The sequence below is a fragment of the Ursus americanus genome, chromosome 23 (genome assembly GCF_024610735.1).
Source record: "Ursus americanus isolate L20-20 chromosome 23, mUrsAme1.1.p, whole genome shotgun sequence".
Lineage (NCBI taxonomy): Eukaryota > Metazoa > Chordata > Mammalia > Carnivora > Ursidae > Ursus > Ursus americanus.
Window position 1 is genome coordinate 35,293,885 of NC_142149.1, and position 21,539 is coordinate 35,315,423.

At 42.5% G+C, this 21,539-nt stretch overlaps 1 protein-coding gene across 4 annotated transcripts in view; it reads left to right on the forward strand.

Moving 5' to 3' along the window:
• Nucleotides 1-17,359, forward strand: part of TADA2A (transcriptional adaptor 2A) — a 47,910-nt gene extending 30,551 nt beyond the window's left edge. For 3 of the 4 annotated variants that reach the window (XM_045773240.2, XM_045773241.2, XM_045773239.2), the window contains exons 9-16: nucleotides 1,301-1,364; nucleotides 2,716-2,759; nucleotides 5,955-6,065; nucleotides 7,946-8,017; nucleotides 10,967-11,099; nucleotides 12,282-12,325; nucleotides 14,452-14,525; nucleotides 15,861-17,359. In XM_045773240.2, the coding sequence (XP_045629196.1) occupies nucleotides 1,301-1,364; nucleotides 2,716-2,759; nucleotides 5,955-6,065; nucleotides 7,946-8,017; nucleotides 10,967-11,099; nucleotides 12,282-12,325; nucleotides 14,452-14,525; nucleotides 15,861-16,046 (728 nt within the window). In that variant the 3' untranslated portion in view covers nucleotides 16,047-17,359. The remainder of the gene's footprint in view (nucleotides 1-1,300; nucleotides 1,365-2,715; nucleotides 2,760-5,954; nucleotides 6,066-7,945; nucleotides 8,018-10,966; nucleotides 11,100-12,281; nucleotides 12,326-14,451; nucleotides 14,526-15,860) is intronic. The other variant, XM_087854595.1, reaches the window with a different exon arrangement.
• Nucleotides 17,360-21,539: the final 4,180 nt, after the last annotated feature.

Genomic DNA, 21,539 nt, shown 5'->3' on the forward strand with positions numbered 1-21,539 from the left:
AGACTGGGAAGATAGGGAGATTCAAGGCAATAAGGGGTTTTGTATAATATGTGAGGGTTTGAACTCCCGTAAGTGGATGGGAAGCCACTGAAAAATTGTCAGCAGGGGAAATGCACCATCGGATTATGCTTAAAAACATTACGCTGGTACCATTTGAAGGGTTGCATTGGAATAAGGTGGGACTGGAGTTACTAAAAGAGTACGTGCAGTGATCTAGGTGAGATAGGATACCCGAGCTAAGGAATTGGATTAGAGACAGAGAGGGAGAGATGAATCTGGGACAGACTGAAGCATTCAGTATAGGTAAGACTCACTGACTGACTGGATATGGAGGGAGGGGAGGGAGGTCAGGCTGATTTCTGTCTTGGACAACAGAGGTTTGGGAAGGAGGTAGAGTACAAGTTTGTAACTGAGGACCGTGTGAGTAGAGATATCCAGATAGGGTCTGGAGCTTAGAATAAATATCTGAGTTTGAAATTATATATTTTGATGGTACTTGGAACCATAGGAGTGGATGAGTTTATAGGAATAAGGTGAGGGGTGAAAAGAAAGATGAGAACAGAGCACTGAGGAACAACGAGGCTGGAAAAACTGGCCAGGGAAAGAAAGAGAACCAGAACTATTGTATTGATGAAACCTTTTGCTGTCTACTGACTGTATTCTCCTAATTCCCCATATTTTTAACATGAGGCTAAAGCCAGGAAAGGATTGGGACATGGGCAACAAAGCAGAGCATAGCTTTGGGGTTGTTAGGCCATTTCATAGAGATTTTCACTACTGAATGCAAAACTATCCCCTAAATAGTCGTTGCTCCCCAACTGAAAATTGCTACTCTGGGAAAATGTCTCTGCTGCACCTTATTCATGTCAGTCTTGTTTTGATATTGTCTCCTGAACTTACTCCTGTGAGGTTATAACCCCAGTCAATATTCCTTTTTATGACTATTCTAATAGATGCAATTTCTAGCCCGTGTATGACCAAAGTTTCAGACTCCTGTTATATGAAACCTAGTAATATGCATAATAAGTCATGGCCAAAAGAGGTGTTCAGTAGAAAGCAGAAATTGTTACCTATAGGGTAATGCCATATAAGTATATACATAGGGAAAAAAGATCTTCAGTGTAATTTACTGACAAAGAAATTCAGTGTCCTAGGATATTTTTGTTTCCAAGTGATGAATTGCCTAGACCAGTGAGTGTGGAATAGTTGGCAGTATGAGGTTCAAAGTTTAAGACAGTTCGGGTCAAAGATTTATTTTTGTGTTGGCTTCATATCTATGTGTGTGTGTGTTTGTTTATAGCTCTGAAGATGGCTGTAGTAGATATCTATCATTCCAGGTTAAAGGAGAGACAAAGGCGAAAAAAGTAAGTACAGAAAACCATCCAGCCTTCTTTCAGGTATGGACTGATTGACCACATATAGGCCATAAGAACATTCTACTTGTGGCTTGTCTTGTGACCTTGAGGAAGACACTTATCTTCCTTGGTCCTTAATGTTTCCATCTGTCAAATGCGGATAAAATACTTGTCCTTTTGTTTGTTTGTTTTTACCTCCTCCTGTCTTATCCTTTCTTGATGTTATGATGACCATTGAATAATATGGGTGCACTGTTTTAAGGAAAAAAGGAACAAGATAAATTCAAGGTATTATCAAATTGTTATGGTTTTTTTAATGCTCTCATTCTAACCGCTCATTTTTTTATGAGGAGGCTTATTTAAAAGGATTTCAAAGAAATTCTGAACAAGTTTCAGACATTCTCAGTTACTCCTTCTCTTTGCAACAGAACAAAAAACATACATTCAGACTGAGAAATTATGGATCCCAGACCCCTGTTAGATTACAGAGACCGTTAACAGTGCAGGGAAGGGTATGCAGGGGTATGAGCATACGTGTGTATCGTCGTGCGCACGTGTTACAGCCTAGAAACACAGTGGCATCACAACAAAAAAAGAGGAATAGGACTTGGGAGGCACTCTTGAGGAACCAAGCTGTGACCTAAAGTGTGTCTAGAGTTAGCTTCTGCGAAGTGCTGGGGAAGATTACCCAGCTGCCCCTGTGAGAAGCTTCATCACTAGTCATGAATACCTGCGGTATAAAATCAGAGCTTCCAGACATAGCTCTGCATGGTTTAGCTCAATTCTGTTTTTGCTTAAAACACATAATTCGAGCTAGACAGTATCATGGAACTCAGTGGTTGAGGATGCTGTTAGATCTTATGCCGAGGCCCTTCCATTAAACATGCACAATATTTATTTCAAATAGCTTCAAAGCGTTCTGTGAATGTACACATGTACGGTTGTAAATGTTGAATGTGTGATCACGGCGCCCTTTGTGGTTTAGCCGCTTCCTTTAAATGACCTCGCAATTATCAGTTCCCTAAATTGAATAGCTTAATTGTTATGACACGGACACAGATTCCCTTCTGTTTCATTCCAAGTTATAGACCTGTTTTTCAGTATTTTTGAGTGCTCGTTCATTCATCCAGCAAATAGTAACTGAGAGTCCATCATATCCAAGGAGAGGAAAAATATATGATGCTTGAAAGCCTAAAATTATGTTAGCAGACTCACTACCCTTCAGAACTTTGTGAGGAGTCATGTCTTTGAACCTCAGTATGCCACCTCATCGTGTTCCAGATGTATAAGAAAAGCTGCATGTGGAAGACATTAGATGTGGAACTAATTATAATATACATTATTGTGGTTTTCATCCTAGAATTATAAGAGACCATGGATTAATCAACCTTAGAAAGTTTCAGTGTAAGTATTGGCTGCTTTCTTTATTTTAAAATTTCTTCTAACATTATTAATAAACAGTCTTGAACAAATCATCTATGGCAGTAGTTCTTAATCCAAGTTGCGTATTAGCATCATGTAGGTAGCTTTCTCTCTTTTTTTTTCTTTTTTTAAGTAATCTCCGCACCCAATGTGGGGCTCAAACTCACAATCAAGAGTCAAATGCTCTACCAGCTGAGCCAGCTAGGTGCCCCAGCATATCACGTTGGAAGCTTAAAAAAATTCTGATGCCTGGGTATCACCCGAGACTAATTAAGGCAGAATCTTTGAGGCTTAGTGCTAGAGCATTTTTAAGAAATCTTCAAGGCAATTCTGTTACGTAGTGAGAGTTCAAACCATTAATATATGATCAGCACTTGTATGATAATTCCTTTTTTTTGTTTTAAAGTAGTGTAGTAATTACAGCATGAATATTAATGGATCATTTTCTGGAACTAGGTAGGAACTATACGTTAAACATAACATAACCTTGATCATCGGGCTGTTAAACATTTTTATGGGAAGAGCAACCATTATTTTGCATAGTAGTGGACAAACATAAGACATTAGCATTGTATGATGGTGATAGTAAAACTATAATGACTTCTAAGTGAATGAGTACTTTGCTCTTACTGTTTTAAATATTGGAGATACCTAGGCTGAGCAGAAAGAGTTCCTGTACTTTTTCTTCTTCTACATTGTAGAGTTTGTTCAGCAAATAAGAATGATGTTCTCATGATTACAATATTTATATAGAAATGTTTATAATATAATACTTGTATGTCACAGTAGTCCTTTTTGTAAAAGTAATGATTATTGTGCTTCTTATCCTAGCTGATACAATCTTATAGGGCTTGACACTGTGCCGTTGTAGGGTGCAGGTCAGCCAGTCATGGGTTAAGTGTTTTTTAATATAGTTGTGATCATAAATAAGTATGTTACTTTTTTTCCACTTTCTGTTACACTTTTTCAAGTAATTATGGTGTTTTGAAAATGTCACCTTATTAGTTATGTAATATGTTGTGTATATATAAATAAGTATATAATATGCTAAGCTTTTATTAGATATTTAGCTTATTTTTAGTTTGTTTTTTTTTTTTAATTTTATTTATTTGACAGAGATAGATACAGCCAGCGAGAGAGGGAACACAAGCAGGGGGAGTGGGAGAGGAAGAAGCAGGCTCATAGCGGAGGAGCTTGATGTGGGGCTCGATCCCATAACACCGGGATCACGCCCTGAGCTGAAGGCAGACGCTCAACGACTGCGCCACCCAGGCGCCCCTATTTTTAGTTTTTTGAATCATTATAAATAATCCTATGGAAAATTTGTGAATAAAGCTTAAGTATATATTTAGAATTTTTTAAAGGTAGATTCCCAGAAGTGGAGTTAATAGGTCAAAGAATGTGATCATTAAAAATGCTTGACCTTTGCTGCCAGATTGTTTTCCAAAAGATGGTTGTATCAATTTATATTCCTTCTAGCAATGGATGAGATTGCCTGTTCAACCTCATCCTCACTGAAGACTGTGGGTTTGCAGAAGTAACTCAGGATCAGATTTCCATTGCCCCTTCTGTAGACAAATATTGGTCATATTCTGGTAGCTACAGTAGTAGGTTCCTGTGTCTGGGCTTTCAATAATACGTCAAAAGGGTTTTGACCTTTATTCGTAGTAGACCTTGACTCTCATATAAATTCTATTCTCAGCTGGTAAACAGAGGTCAGTTTAGCCTAATTATTCTTTTAATTGTATTTCGTACATGTAGAGCTGAGAGGAGGCCCTGTTGCTTTGAAGTGTGGTTTCAGAGATTTCAATTGCTATTATAGTGAGTGTATGTGACCTTAATATTGTAGGCAGAGGGGTTTTTTCATCAAATTTAAAGTTTTTACTCCTAATTCTTCTGTATTATCCCTGTAGGGTGTTTTTTTGGCTTGGGCGGTGGGGGGGGGGGGGGTTGGTAGTGAAAATAATCAGTCTTTGCCTTTCAAATCAGTACCTGGAATTTGTGGATAAGAATGTCTCCCTCAAGGAAAGAGATTCAGCTGAAGAGAGGACTTAAATAACTGTCATAACGGAAAGCCTGTATCTTTCGTCTAAAAGTGAGCAGAACTAGCTTCGTTACTGCCTAACTCATCTGATCACCTAGTTTCAGCCTAGTTCATCTGGTTGAAATGACCAAGTAGCAGTCCTTGCTACTCCAACCTACCACTTACTGTTGGTGGGTTTTACTGCCCATCTTCTTTGCCGATACCACTTTTTTATTAGAAATTTGGTTGTCAGTGATCCTCAGGGTTACTGACTGTGGTTACCCTGTGTATATGACCATTTACACGAATGATAGTTGTCGAAATATAACTTCATCAGTAGTAAATCTAGTTGTGGTACTTAGTTTAGAGGAAGGCAAAATGACCTTAATAGTGAAGAAATCAACGCCTCACTTGAAGCTGTGTTGGTAGGGAGATTTCTGGTGGGGCATGAAAGATACCACACATTTTTTCTAGGCTAGTCTACCTCTTCTTTTTTTTTTTTTTTTTTTTAAGATTTTATTTATTTATGTGACAGAGAGACAGCCAGCGAGAGAGGAGTGGGGGAGGGGGGGAGGGGGAGAGGAAGAAGCAGGCTCCCAGCGGAGGAGCCCGATGTGGGACTCGATGTGGGACTCGATGTGGGACTCGATCCCGGAACGCCGGGATCACGCCCTGAGCCAAAGGCAGACGCTTAACCGCTGTGCCACCCAGGCGCCCCTAGTCTACCTCTTCTGGATGGATTATTGTGTCTGCACTTTCCTTGTTTTCCTGCGGAAGTTAATACCAGAAATTTTCCCCAGCAATTTTCCTAAGAAGACATATCTGCCTTTAATCGTCTTTCCCGTTACTGCCAGTAGTCCCTGTGCCTGTACAGATGAAGAGACTGAGGTGTGGAGGTCACCAGGGTGCGCAGTGATGCAGGCGATCTGCAATTCTCCAGGGATAGCAACGTCCGGATGTGATAGTCACTGGGATGCTCTTATCTTTATGATTAGTGTTTTGCATTCTTGGCTTTCCTGTTTGCTTCCTGTCATGGGTAAATTAGTCATGTGAGGTTAGGAATAGTGTCCATTTCACTTCTTGTAAAAGAAATGCAGAGAACGTAGAGATTTTTATATTCTGTATGGCATGGTTGTGTTTTATTTTCTCTGTAGTAATGGAACGGCGGTATCCCAAGGAAGTCCAGGACCTTTATGAAACAATGAGGCGATTTGCAAGGATAGTGGGGCCAGTGGAGCACGACAAGTTCATTGAAAGCCATGCACGTAGGTGGTTTTTAAGCCTTGCGCAAGTATTCGTGTGTGTGTCTGTGTGTGTGTGTGTTGATATAAATAGGAGAGATAATGGTATGTTTTAGGTGAAGTTCTATAAATAAATAAATGGATGTTTTTATCTTTTCTTCCCCTTTATTACCATGAACTAAATTTGGGACTTTGGGGGTGGGACAGAAGAGGCTAAAAAGGCTAGTAGCTTTCTTTTTTCCCGGCTAAGCAGTAGTTTAGTAGTTTCTCCCCCCACTTTTTATTATGGGAGTTTTCAAATATATACAAAGAGAAATAGTGTAATGAACCCCCATGTATCCATCACCCAGCTACAGCAATTAACACATGGCCAGTCTAGTTTCATTTTTACCACCCCCTCTTCTCTCTTACCCTCAACTGGATTATTTTGAAGCAAATCCCAGACATCAGATCATTTTGTTCATAAATATTTTAGTATTAAAACTAGTGCTCAAAATGGGGACAGAGTTGGATGGCTCATGGAGATAGTACTTCCATCATTCTCTCTTTCTTTTATTTTATTTATTTTTTAAGATTTTATGTATTCATTTGAGAGAGACAGAGAGGGACAGAGCACAAGCAGGGGGAGAGGCAGAGGGAAAGGGAGAAGCAGACTCCCCGCTGAGCTGGGAGCCTGACGTGGGGCTCAATCTCAGGACCTGGAGATGATGACCTAAGCCAAAGCAGGTGCTCAACTATCTGAGCCACCCAGGCACCTCCATCATTCTCTCTCTTTTTTTTTAATTAAAAAAAAAATTTTTTATTTCCTTAAGTAATCTCTACACCCAGTGTGGGGCTCGAACTCATGACCCTGAGATCAAGAATCCCATGCCCTATGGATCGAGCCAGCCAGGCTCCCCAGTACTTCCACCATGCTTTTGCCTGTCTTTCTGAGAGACCTCTACCCAGTTACCATTTGATTTTTCACAATAAAAAAATTGAAGTTGTTAAGGCAGGAAGGCCTACACTTTAAAAAAATCTGGATTGGGTGGCTTAGGCTACCCCTTTCATCACTAGATTTGTGTATTTGACCGTCAAATTTAGTTCTGGGAAAATGCTTTACCAAGGCTCTTACCCTGTTCTCATCATGCAAATATTTCTTGCATGGCGTTGTAGGCATTTATCTGAGCCAGGTTGGTTGTCCTCGTCTGTTTGGTTGGCATTCTTTGTGTGGTTTGTACTGGGTGACTGATCTTTTACTTCCTGTCCCAGTTTGTGCCGTCCCTGGTTTCTGTGTCATTCCAGAGAACTACACCCCATAGATTGTCCAGGCTCTTCCTTCATCCTCTCTTTCAAAGCACTCAGATTTGAATGTTCTATCACGTAATAACCCAAATAGTTGCAACCTGAGCTGTGTGCTCAGAGGAGGCAGAAATCTTTGGTTTATGGAAAACAATGCTCTTTTGTTCCTATAGGAGAAAAGCTGTAAAGAAACTGAGACTTGAGCATAGAGCTTTTGTCCTTTGCTTGCAAAAGGGCCACATCAAGTAATAGCAGGGACAGGTTTTATAGAAGAATTTGGTTATGTGGATAGACCTGTTAATAGGGGATAAATAGAGCGGGGAAACTTAGTTGTTTAAAAGAATTATATTTGTTACTTCTATAGCTAAATGATCTCAGCCGGTTCACTGTATGTTCTCAAGGAGACAGTGCCAGCTGCTTTTTCCAGGTGGCGATGGCAGCCAAAAGATGGCTAGCGTAGGTTTTTCTCAGCTTTTGGGTAAAATTTCTAATGAGATGGCCCCAACATACAGGATCCCTCAAATGGAAGACAGAATTACTGAAAATACTCAACAGCAGAAGTGCTTATTGATGATGATTTTGTTTTTCCAACTTTTCTCCTTCATTCTTTTTGGGATAAACAGTGGAATTTGAACTCCGAAGGGAAATCAAGAGGCTCCAGGAATACAGGACAGCAGGCATTACCAATTTTTGTAGTAAGTATGCTTAAGCTACACATTGTATCAGGGGGCAGGTGTCTTCTAAACACATAGAGGAAGTCTCTGTTTGAGGCCTTGTGGATTTTTTTTAAACAAGCTTTCCTTTTTTGGAGCGAGTTTTTGATCTTCCCCGTAAAATCTCATCTGTTTAATCCTTACAAATGCTATTATATGGATTATCTCAGGTAAAATAAAAGTGACAACACAAGAGAGAAGTGCTGCTTTAGATTCGGGAATCTGCTGTGGCCTCCAAAAAAAAAAAAAAAGGATTTTGTATTCTAATTTTTAGCCTCGACCTTTTAAACTTTTGTGATGCGTGGTCTGGTCATTTGTATTAACCAAGCCTTAAATGGCTCCCCGTGCTTGCATCCCAGTTACTTGAGGTAGTAATCATAATTATGTTAATAGCAGCTAACATCTAAATAACAGCAGTTCTCCATACACCAGGCCCTGTGCTAAGCATTTCACCTGGATGGTATCGTTTGATTCTCATAACAAACTTAGGAGATCAGCATTGTTATTTCCGTGTCATGAAGAAACTAAGGTTTGAAATGGTTCAGGAGATACTTGTAATAGAGCCAGGACGTAAGGGAAGGCAGTGTGTTACGGTGGTTCAGAGCTTGAGGTCTAGACCTGGGCAGGTTGGGTTTGGATTCTGGCTCTCCTTTTTATCAGATTGGTAATCTGATTGGGTTTCAATTTTCCAAGTCTCTTAGAGTTAGTAAGAAGAAGCAAATTAGAGATAATGCATGAAAATCGCATCGTACCTGGCCCACAGTAAATGCTCAATAAATGACAGTTTCTCTTGTTCCTTTGGAAAGATCTTTAGCATTCCCTCCTTCCTGTTGCTTGAACGCTATCACCTACTGACCACGAGAAGTAGCCTTGTGGGGTGTAAGTTCAACCTCGTGTAATGATTCTTTATTTTTAACGATGGAAACCATTTCAAAATGAAATTTTACGTAGAGCCCTTGTCTGTAAATAAGAGGGAGGTGGAACCACTTTGAAGCCGGATGGTGCAGGCCGTGTATAGAACCCAGGACCACCAGTGCTTGGTGGTGTCTTTGCTTTTCACAGTAAGCCCCGAGATATTTTCATGGGATCCCGGGGCTTTATGGAACATGATTTAAAACTCACTGGTGTGGTTCCTTTGGAATCTGTACACCTTTGTTAAGGTGTAGAAAACACCAAGCAGCCTTTGTTTAACAAGATGTGGATACCAGGTTTTGATTACCTGATTATCAGTTGCATCTGAGAAAGAGGGGAAAGGAATTGTGCTGGTCAATGAGGACTTACCTTTATTTGTAATTTTAATTGGTTTTTAAAGAACAGTGTATACATATAGCACTTGTGTAACTTTGAAAAACAGAAAAAAATAGAACAGGAACCAAATATGACCGTATTAAAAGTTAGTTATTGGTGGGGGCGGTAGAAACATAAGTGACTCTTACTTTCTTTGTATTTTTCTGTTTGGGGAGCTTTTCTCTCCAAATTTCTTAAAGCTAGGAAGAGAATAAAAATATTAATTATTTCTTGTCAAAAAAAGAATTTCTTTTTTTTTTTTTAAGATTTTATTTATTTATTTGACAGAGAGAGAGACAGTGAGAGAGGGAACACAAGCAGTGGGAGTGGGAGAGGGAGAAGCAGGCTTCCTGCTGAGCAGGGAGCCCGATGCAGGGCTCGATCCCAGGACCCTGGGATCACGACCTGAGCCAAAGGCAGATGCTTAAGCAACTGAGCCACCCAGGCACCCCAAAAAAGGGATTTCAAACTAGGGGAAATCACATTGCTCTTAAAAAAATAATTGTGAGCGCCTAGGTGGCTCAGTTGAGTATCCAACCTCTTGGTTTCGGCTTGAGTCATCTCAGGGTTGTGAGATCAAGCCCTGTGTCTGGCTTCCCACTCAGCACAGAGTCTGCTTGAGATTCTTTCTCTCTCCCCCGTTTCTCCCCCTGCCTGTGATATCTCTCTCTCTCTCTCTCTCTCTCTCTCAAATAAATAAATAGGGACACCTGAGTGGTTCAATCAGTTAAGTGTCTGACTCTTGGTTTCCGCTCAGGTCATGATCTTACGGTCGTGGGATCAAGCCTGGGGTGGGGTTCCTTGCTCAGTGTGGAGTCCACTTGAGATTCTCTCTCCTCCCTCTGCCCCTCTTCCTGCTCATGCTCGCTCACTCTCTCTTTCTCTCAAATCTTTAAAAAAAATAAATAGGGGTGCCTGGGTGGCTCAGTCGGCTGGGCGTCTTCCTTTGGCTCGGGTCATGACCCCGGGGTCCTTGGATCGAGCCCCACATTGGGCTCCTTGCTCACTGGGGAGACGCTTCTCCCTCTCCCTCCTGCTTGTGCTATCAAATAAATAAATAACATCTTTTTAGAAAGAAATAAATAAGTAGAGGGAGGGAGGGAGGACGGAAGGAAGGAAGGAATGCAGGCAGGCGCTTGGGTGGGTCAGTCGGTTAAGTGTCTGCCTTCAGCTCAGATCGTAATCCGGGAGTCCTGGGATTGAGCCCAACATCGGGCTCCCTGCTCAGTGGGGAGTCTGCTTCTCCCTCTGCCTGCCGCTCCCCCTGCTCCTTCTCTCTCTTGCTTGCCCACCCTCTCAAATCTTTAAAAAAAGAAAAATAATTGTGGAAGCAGTTTTTTTGTGTTTTGTTTTACTAAAAATTTATTTTAGAAAGAGAGAGTGGGGGGGCTCTAAGGGAGAGGGAGAGAATCTCAAGCAGACTTCTCACTGAGCACGGAGCCCTACACAGGGCTCGATCTCACGACCCTGAGATCATAACCTGAGCCAAAACAAAGAGTCACACACCTAACTGACTGAGCCACCCAGATGCCCCAGAAGCAGTTTTGCAAAAGAAACCAATAAAGACATGCTGGTCAGTTAGAAAGCCTTTCCGTGAGTTCTGCCGCGTTGTCATTGCAGTCATGCTGTTTTCTACACCTTCAGGTGCCAGAACCTATGACCACCTCAAGAAGACGCGAGAGGAGGAGCGCCTTAAGCGCACCATGCTCTCCGAGGTTCTCCAGTACATCCAGGACAGCAGTGCTTGCCAGCAGTGGCTCCGTCGGCAAGCAGACATGTAAGTGCTTAGTGCAGGGAGGAGGAGCGTCTTCTTGGATGCTTTGGCTTTTCCATGGGTACCCTACCCACGTGGCAGAGTAGTAATAATTGGGTAGCTAGAAAAACTCAGAATTCTAATCTTAGCAATCTGTCTCAGAAACGCTGCAATACTGACAGTTCTGGGAAACATAGCTGGCCTCCTAGAATTCTACTTTGCTACTTTGATCTTCTTTTTAAAAATTAGTAAATTCCTCCACCATGCGTCCTCTTTCCACCCCATTATCTATTGGAATGATTTCCATTGGCAAATCATGTCTCTGTCCTTTCCCCATCATTAGTTTCCATGATGTTCCAGACTAAGAGCTGTTCTTAACAAATCCAGGCGATTTCTTACACCCCACAGAACAGATTACCCTTCCTGGTTAGTATAGAGGGATATCCTGTAAAACAGTACCATTTGTCTCTACATCCCTTTAAAGTAACCAACCTGGAGCACCTGGGTGGCACAGCGGTTAAGCGTCTACCTTCGGCTCAGGGCGTGATCCTGGCGTTATGGGATCGAGCCCCACATCAGGCTCCTCCGCTATGAGCCTGCTTCTTCCTCTCCCACTCCCCCTGCTTGTGTTCCCTCTCTCGCTGGCTGTCTCTATCTCTGTCGAATAAATAAATAAAATCTTAAAAAAAAAAAAAAAAAAAAAAGGGTCTGCCTTCGGCTCAGGTCGTGATCTCAGGGTCCTGGGATCAAACCCTGCATCAGGCTCCCTTCTCAGCAGGGAGTCTGCCTGTCCCTCTCCGTCTGCCTCTCCCCCTGTTCATGCTCTTCTTGCACACTTTCTCAAATTAAAAAAAAATTTTTTTTAAGATTTTATTTATTTGTCAGGGAGAGAGAGAGAGAAAGAGCGCAAGCAGGGGGAGTGGCAGGCAGAGGAAAAGGGAGAAGCAGACTCCCCACTGAGCAGAGAGCCCAAAGCAGGACTCGATCCCAGGACCCTGGGATCATGACCTGAGCCAAAGGCAGACACTTAACTGACTGAGCCACCCAGGTGCCCCTCAAATAAAAAAAAGTATTTTTAAATAAATAAATAAATGAATGAATAATTGAATAAAAGTAACCAACCTGGTAAATGACCCCAGTCCCACATGAGCTTTTGGAAATTGCCTTCTGTGGTGTGACAAGTTGAATTTGTCTTCTTTGTTTTAGTGATTCTGGCCTGAGCCCTTCTATTCCGATGGCTTCAAATTCAGGTAATTATTTTTCAGGCTGGAGCAAGTCTTGATTGTGAAGTTTTCATTCTAGGGATTCACCCAGTAGTCCCTTCCCCCTTGTGGAAGCAGGGTGCTTAGGCAGAACAGGTAAGTAAGTGTTACCCCAATTGAGAAACATCAGCAAGTTTTCAGAATCTTCATGGCCAGATAGGGATTATCTTCAGGGTTTGAGTACAGAGACAGGGAAGAAAGAGCTCCAGAGAAGTGTTGTCTGTATTTTACCAGTGTTCATGAGCAGTTAGTTTACTGTGGGCTGTGGTTATATCTCCCACAAATTTTGAGATTTATCTCACAGGACATAACTTTTAAAGGCTTTGTATCCTGAGCAGAAACACAAGGATTTCTTTATAAGTTGGAGACTTGAGGTATTTCTGTTTGTTTTCTTTACCTCTTTGGGTATGCCCTCTATTTTGAGATTAGTTTTCAGAGTAAGCTTAAGCCATATGTTATCTGGTAATCCTTGGTGCTTGATAATCAATAAAGGGTAATTTGGGGTGGTGTGATTTATAGAGCTCTGATCCAAAATTGTGGGGTTTTTTTGCCAATTCTTTTGGTTGTTATTCACCCCTGCTCCATATGCTAGCTTAGGAACTTTTCCGGATCAGAATATACAGACCACTACCCTGTAGAGACGGGACTAGTGAAAAAGATGACCCACTTGCAGTTTTACCATTCTCTGGAAGTTTGAAACAATAGACGTTGTGATCGCATTTAAAATCTCTCAGACTCAGGATCTAGACAGGGCTCAGAGAAGATTACTTTAGGGATACTTTTTAAAAAATTGATTCCTTTGTTTCAGATGATTATTTCTTAATACTTAGAAAAGGGAGTCTTTAACAGAGTAGTCAGGACAGCTAAATCCAAATTTAATTTTACAAGTTTCTTACTTCTAACCCTGCCCCCTGCGTCTAAATACAGAAATACAAATAACAAAAATGTGGTACAGTGAGAATTAATGATTTGGTATTTGCATTTTCAGAACCATCTGTACTCATTCAGTCTTTGTTGCTTCCTAGGCTGGTGTCGGGCCTTCTCCCCCCGCCACATTTTGGTTGAGGAGACCCCTCGCTCCTCTGCATGCTCTCGTGGCTCGTGAGGCAGTGCAGAGTAGAAGGCCTGCATCATTAATTACAGCCTAGCCTCTGGTAACTTTGGTGAGGTACCAGATGATTTCAGTCTCCCTTTCTGAGCACTTAGGGGAAGGCTAGGCCTGTTGGTTATGGAGAAGCTCTTATCCCCTTGCTGATACTATAGAGAAGCCTGTTTTCTCATGGAGCAGCTTATAACAGTCCCTCCCTATTTCTCCCCACCTCCTAAAGGACAGCCCCCGTAAAACTTGTTAATACATTATTCTGCATCTTCTTTTGCCTAACTCAGCCCACCTATCTCCCAACTGAACACTAATTCCAAATATATATTTAGAACAAAAGCAAAAATCTTGCACATGAAACTTCCCATCCTGGGCAGTGACCTCATACTTGGGTTTCTTTCTCAGTATGTGAGTTCACCTCAGCTTCTGGTTTGCCATATAATGGCTCATTGTTCCTCTGTGTGGATCTTTCAGGTAAACAGGGCTTCTTTGGAAGGAACAGATATTCCCTCACATAATAAATAAGAAGGGCCTTTTGCTGGCCTAACAGTCTGCCTTTGATCTGAAGGCAAATGGTACTTGGTTAATTACCGTGTTTGCTTCGTGCTCCTGGCAGAGTGCTGAGGGCTGGCAAGTGTCTCTCCTGTGGAGTCGTTATTTCCATTCATCAGCCGTCGGGGCGGGCAGCATATGACCTTTCTTCACTGGGTGACATCTGGACTTTAGAGTTTAGAATCTTACTGGGTTGGAAAGAGTAGCAACTGGGTTGCTAGGGTGTGTGTGATTGTGTATTTTAGCAGAGCAAAGGGCATGTGAATTACCACTTGTATTTTCAGGTGAACGTTGGGGTGCCCACGTTGCCAACTAGACTGAGGCCTGGGGTGATGGGTAGAGATTTCTTAGAGCTGGACATCATGACCTCATACCTAACTGGCCTGGCTGCAGTGGACTGTGTTACTTCACACCTGAAGAATTGTCACTCCGATGAAATACATACCTTTTTCTGTGTCTGCAGGTAGACGAAGTGCACCACCCTTGAACCTCACTGGCCTCCCTGGCACAGAGAAGCTGAATGAAAAAGAAAAGGAGGTAACAAAAAGAAGGGGAGCTAGAAGAGAGCGAGTAGGGTTGATGATGATATATAAATCTAAATATGGCATCTCGTTTATGGAGCATTACCGTGTACCAGATACTGCACTAAGTGCTTCAGTGAATGAAATTGTTTATAAATCTAAAATAACTCGTTTATGAAAATGGCTATTTCCTATTAGAGTGGTCACTTTGATGAGCTGTACGCTTATTCCAACAATATAACCATCACTTAAAAGATTGTCTCCATGTATGTAAGCGATAAAGAAGGGACTTCATCATCACATAGTCATATTACTAATTTTGATTAAAATTGCCATGACCTACTTTTCTTTTCCACTAAAATCGTCAGACTTGTCTTCATATTACTTTTGGCTGTCTCAAAAATTTAAAGCCAGCCTCAAAGGAGTCCTCCTGAAGCATTTTCAAAAAAATATGCCTAGCTCTGAAGTCCATTCCAAAAGAGGAACCGTCTTCTGTTCCTCACGCGCTCCTTTTACAGTTCCCGAGATCAGTCTCCCCATCTGCCACTCCATATCGTTATTTCAGGTCAGACAGTAAGGGGAGTCATAGAGTAGGGGCTGTTAGTCTTTGATTTCAGCCACTTGCAGCAACAGTAAAGATTAGTTTGGGAATAGAGAGGAGTGTATGTTCTATTTCAGTATTCCTGAAGGTCACAGGCCTTTCTGAGTCAAGTAGTGAATGGCCTGGAGTTTTAAGCAGGTTTTATCCTTACCCACAAGCAGTGACCTCACGCTGCTCATTGCTGTGGGGTGTCATGACAGGTGAACTAGGACTGAGCCAGCTTTCTAGATTTTTAGCAGCTGAAGTAGCCTCTTCACACACAAGGTCTCTATATCTCCTCCTCCTTCAGAGTAGGAAATGTAATCACAAAAGCAGGGACTACTTTATGGTGATACTAAAAATAATGTGATTCACACTTGGGAATCCAAGTATCTGCACCCCCGCCCCTCTTGTGCCCTGTGGCTCTTCCCTGACTGGCTGTGTTGGAATGTGCTGGGCCGAGAGCTGTGTGGACCCAGGCTGCTTCTCAGGACACATACTTGTGCTCCTTGACAGACGCAGGTGAGCCCGCTGACACGTGCTGCGGTCTCTCTCAGCATCAGACTCTGGCTTTCTCTGCCTAAGTGTCTGTCGTGAGGGAGGATTCTCTCCAAGGAAGAGACTAAATGGAATGTGGTCCAGCCACCCAGCAGCTCCTATAAATAGTTGGAGGTTGATGTCACTTTTTAAATTTTATTTTGGCTATACCTCCTGGATTAAATTATGAGAATGACAGATGTTAATGTTTATTAAATTTGCCGTGTCTTGCAGCTCTGTCAGATGGTGAGGTTGGTCCCAGGAGCCTATTTAGAATACAAATCTGCTCTATTGAACGAGTGTAACAAGCAAGGAGGCTTGAGACTGGCGCAGGCAAGAGCACTCATCAAGATAGATGTGAACAAAACCCGGAAAATCTATGATTTCCTCATCCGAGAAGGATACATCACTAAAGCCTGAGGCTCTGAGGGCTTGGGATCAGAAATCACAAGTTTGGAATGTGGTGGGCCAGAGGACAGCACGGGCATTCTGGAGAGTTTCGTTCCTGAGCTGAATCCTCATTGTAAGAGGAGGGGAAGGACAAAGGAACCTTACGTTGTATTAATATCTACTTTCTTCTTCACCCTGCTTTAAAACACTCCTGTTGTTGTGTTGTGCTGCAGAGTTCTGTGCTAGATAAGCTATTATTAAATGTGAGTGGGCCTTTATTCCCAACACCTCTTGTAACTAAAACAAGAACCATAGTACCTCACATCAGAGTGTCGGTAGAAATAGAACTGAACCAGTCTGTAGTCCCGGGAGTCCAGCTCAGATCTTTATACTTGGGAGGCTGGTTTTCTGATTATCTGTTTGCCTTGAAACATTACAGAGAGATCTAAAATAAAGACAAAGGTTGTAGAGCATGAGAAAGCGTTCTCTTTCCTTCTGAGGATTTTTTAAGCTGACAACTTAGGTTTATGAGCAAATGGGAGGAAAAATCTCCCCGTGATGGTCTTGTCCCAAACTACATCTTTCCCTTTTAACGTCTGGCTTTGTACTTTGCAGTCTGACTGTCTGATCTGCAGTAGACTTTTGAGGAGGTGGCACCGGATATAAAATGTCTCTGTTATTTTTAGAATTAATGGATTAAAATGTTTTGCTACTTAATTTGTGGGTGTGTCAAGTATTCTGGTAACTAAAGCACACTTAGGGTGTTGAATGCCCGCCTCGTCACGCTGCACTGTCTCTGCTAACATGTGTGTCCTGGAGTCACCCTGTTCTTACCCTGGGTTTCCCAGGATACCAGGCCCCTGAGGATGGAAGTGACAACTGACCTCGGCTTTGCTTGGATTGAGACCTGAACGCTAATTTCTCAATGGTGACAGGCTAGCCTGCAATAAAAGCTACTTTTAAAACAAAAGTAAAGCAGTTTCATATGGGGGACTCACTAGATATGAGGGTGAGTAACCCCACCACATCTGAAACTTGATTCTCAAACCTTTCCACAAAATAAGCCAAACGTAGAGTCGTGGTCATCCTATTTCTGTTAGAAGCAGAGTCGTGTGTAGAAATAACGTCAGGACCCGCACAGACTGCCTCCAGTAGCTGAACGATTCTTCAGTTCTTCCAGCATTCAACACATCTAATTAAAATAGTATATGCTTTGTTGTAAGTATATGCTCAAACTTTTTGACTCATGTAAATATGCATGCTTATCCGGGGGTTGCAATTGAAAAGAAAACTCTTAGAGGATCTGAGGGAATTAGAATAAAAGACTTCAATCTTGAAAAAGGGTGGCTTGTGGAAATGCTGTCTTTTCTTTGCATTGTCATATCTCTTAGAAAACGTGCTCTGCCACTACCATGCCCCCTACTTGGTTATAAAGGGATTGCCTCTTGTTCCTGAAAGGTAATTCCTGTTCTAAAAATTTGGGATGCATTAGACGCCAAGGTTAGGTGGTGTCTCTTGTAGTCCCAAGAGTCCTTAGTCTTGATTAAGGAAGGCTCCCTGGGAGAGGTGAGCTCCTGAGGCAGTGATAGGACTGAGAGGAGAGAGAGAAAGTGGCAGATGGAAGTGGGAGACTGTTGCAGACATAGTGGGTGGAGAATGATGTGGAGGCAGCAGTGGGAGTGAGGGAGATGATGCCAAGAGGTTTAGTTGGCGAGGACACAAGGGGCAGCTGGGGTAGTTGGGAGTGGGAGGATGGGAGGACAGTCTGATAGAAACCTTGGAACCAGTTAAACTCCAAAAAAACTGATGGGGGCAGGGAGGGATCTGGATTTGATGAGGAAAACGGCATGGTTGAAAATAGTGATAGAAAAATAAGGCTATAATTTCAAATGACTAGATTTTAAGAAGTAGGAGTATTATTATGGTAAGCCCAACTGCACAAAATTTGTGACCTAGAATCCCTGGTAGGTTCCTCAAAGATCAAGTCATATTTTGGGTAAGGGCTACCTTGCAGACACTGAGACACCATCTTTTTGCACTTACACTAGAAAAGCACTTGCTGATACTCGGCGTGGCTGGCTTAAGTATGTTATTTCCTTCCATGTTCTCATCACCAAAGAAGGCCCTTCTTATTACTAAAAATTCAGAGCTAGCAAGGGCCTTAAAAGCATATTCTATCCTTCCCCTTTGTTGCTAGACAGAGCTGGGTATAAACCAACTACACTAATCGAGATCTTAGTCCATATTGTTCTGAAGAGCGAGCGTTTACTCAAACTCAGTGACATCAATACTTTTTACTGTTGGGAATTTTTATGGCAATTTCAAGGTAAAGGTTTCTTATGGAATTTTAGGTATGTCCTTCTCTGCCAGGGGTGGGAAATACAGATCAAATTTCTTCTCCTGTTGTGACCCTTTCCATGCTCAAGTATCTAGACTCTCTCTCTCTCGAGATGAACTAACTCCATGGTTTATCTCTTTTTGGGTTCCAGTTTTCATCCTTTTCTTGTTTACAGTACCCCCGGCTGCCCCCCCCCCATTTAAATCTGAACTCAGCTGACTAATCAGTCCTTGCTGGAGGTAAGAACAAGCATCCTAGTTTTGAGTCATGAAATCAGCTTGTGGTTAGCCAGAAAGGGGAGAAGACCAATGACATTCATCAACAAAATTCCAGGTGGTAAGTCACTCCAGCTTTAGGAACTATGTAGGTATGTAATAAGAGAACTAAAATTTCCAGTGTAAAGAATCAGAGACCCAAATTATAAAGAGAAGCTTGGAAAAACTCATCCATAACACTCTTCCACCTCTCTCTGGGCAGGGGAGTGGTACTGTGTTCTAAACAGCATCCTGGAATACTGCCCATCCATTTTTAAGGATGTCTTTGTGGGTATCCTCTAGATACACACTGTATTACTGTTAACGCAAAAAGCCTTCCCACAACTCCTATGTACCTGGTTTTTCATTTGTCTGAATTTCTAAAAAAGTTTGGTTCAAGAAGTACTGATCTAGAAGTGTTGCTTTCCTTTCCAGTCTGCTTAGCTAGATGTGGTTAACTTGCCCCTGACCTGCCAGAAAGGGATACCGCCATGCCCATAGCCTTGTGTAGAAACTAAGACAAAGAATTTCTCTTCAATCAGACACAGTGACCACCTCTTCTGAGTGCAATGTAAGTGAGATTGAGCAGGCTCTCTGATTGCAAACAGGGTCAGAGCAGCCTGGATAGGATAGTAATGGGCATGCCGACATAGGCACTTAGTGAGAACAGTAAGTGAGCATTTAGTATTTGGGAACCTAAGTAACCTAACCGTGAAGTATACACCGGAACTTGGTTTGCTGCTTTTGAGGGGTTGGGGGCTGGAGGGTGGGGACAGGTGAATCACTTGAGAAGCCATGAAGGCCAGTTTCTAAATCTAATGGAAGGGAGTTCTTCTTCTGTTTTCAGTTTTGCCTGCCGTCTTGGCTTCTTTCAGCTGAGATGTGCCAGGATAAGAGTATCGACTGCTCTTTGATTTGACTGACCAGGCTTACAAGTCAAGAGACAGGTATTTAAGGGAAGGATGACAGTCTTACATCTGACATTAAAAGTCCTTCGTCACAATGAGTTACTTGATTGTTACCCATTGTGTACTGGGCCCTCTTTCCTGTTAGGAGCAGGAATAATGAGGAAGTTGAGATAAGAATCCAGGAAGTGGCCATTAAAAGGTTTAAAACCGAGAGCTACCAAAAAAAAAAAAAAATTGATTTCATAGATGTACCTCCCTTTGTCTTTGCAAGTCCTATAGTTAACCTTCGCCAGCCCAGACTTGTTAATGTCTTTCAGGGCTGGGTAATTAAGTCTGAGGCACTTGTTTTCTCCTTTGGAGCACACGAGGTAGATTTCTGTGGCACCACACTAATTACTTGGTTGAATTAATCTCTCATTCTTAACCAAGCAGCACTCCCCCCCCCCCCCCCCAACTTGCTCTGGTTTCCCCTGAGGTCTTCCGTGGCAGAGAGCTTCCGGGTGGAAGCTTGCTGATAATCCTGCCTTGGGCTAGAGTTACGTTGAACAGAAGTAGCATCTTAGGAAGTGTGGAAAGGACGAGACCTCACAGTTGTTTTAAGAAACCAGCACTTTATTAATCAAAGTAAAAATGCTGAAATGCTGTCATCTTATCACCCTTCTTCAGTGAACTGACAGCCAAGTGCCAAGTCATGACACTTCTAATGCATCTCTCCTCTCCTTGGAGAGCTATCTGCCAGGTATACACTCTGTTTCTGAAATTGTTTGCAATGACCTAACCTTCTCTTTTCTCCCATTAAACAGTGGATAACTCCTGATTTGGATTTTCCCCTATGATCACCCTTCATTTAGGGAATTCCTTAAAAACATAAAAATTTATTATTTTAAGAAATAAAAAATTAATGGAACCTGCACTAGGGAGCTTAATTTTGAGGATTTTATTTATTTGACACACAGAGAAGGAGACGGAGAGGGAGAAGCAGACTCTCCGCTGAGCAGGGAGCCCGACGTGGAGCTCGATCCCAGGACCCTGAGATCATGACCTGAGCTGCAGGTAGACACTTAATGGACTGAGCCCCCCAGGTGCCCTGGCGCTTAATTTTAATGTTCCCAATCAATGTCCCCTGTGAGAAAACGTACTGAATTGGGGCTGTGTCTTATGTTTTATGTCCATTTTCAATTTTAGGATGGTGTCTAAGATGAGAAGGGCAATTTCCAGGGTTATTTAATAGCTTTCCCCCCGAAAAATATTGAAAAGGAGTGAAAAGTTCAGAAGTGCCACGAAGACACTAGCGTCCAAGTACTAGGGGCCTTAGGGTTGGGTGGACGAATTTGAACTCTCCGTAGAGGAGGAGGGGGCAGCAGGGTTCCAACCCTGACCCCATGGACAATTGCGGTCTGCTTTGGAGAGGCAGAGTGGTTCTTCCATACAGTATCCTGCTGAGGAGCCTCTTTTTAACCAACGGCAGGCTGCAGCAGAACGAGCCACTCTACTGGGGGCAGGAGCCAGAGCTCTTCTTTTTTTTCCCAGAGGATGGCACTTTGATATATTTTTACCAGAGGGTATTTACCTAAGCTCTAGCCACAGATTCATGACAGCAATGCCAAGCTGACCTGGCAGCCCTCCTCCCCCACCCCACGAAAATCTTTGCCTTGTCTCGGGCGTGCATGGTCTCAGATTCAGGACACCTGTCAGATTGAAGTCAGCATAGTTTTAACTTCATGATGCAAAGCAAAATGCTTTTGAGAGCAAAATCTCCCAGGAGTGCCTCCTCCCCCAGCAACTGCAGAAAAGAAGGCGTCTGTGGGAGAGAAGGGTGGCTACAGACGTCATTGCATCTTCCAGATCCCAGCTGTGACCTGGCTCAGAGTTTTACAGTTAAAAATAACCATGGCTTAGAGTTGGGGGAAAAAAGTAAACTGTTGGGTCTCCATGGAAACTAGGAGAGGGATAAAAGCAAGCCACGGATTTCCAGCAGATGTGGCAAGATGGGGTGGATATAGGCGTTGGAGCTTAGAGGCTC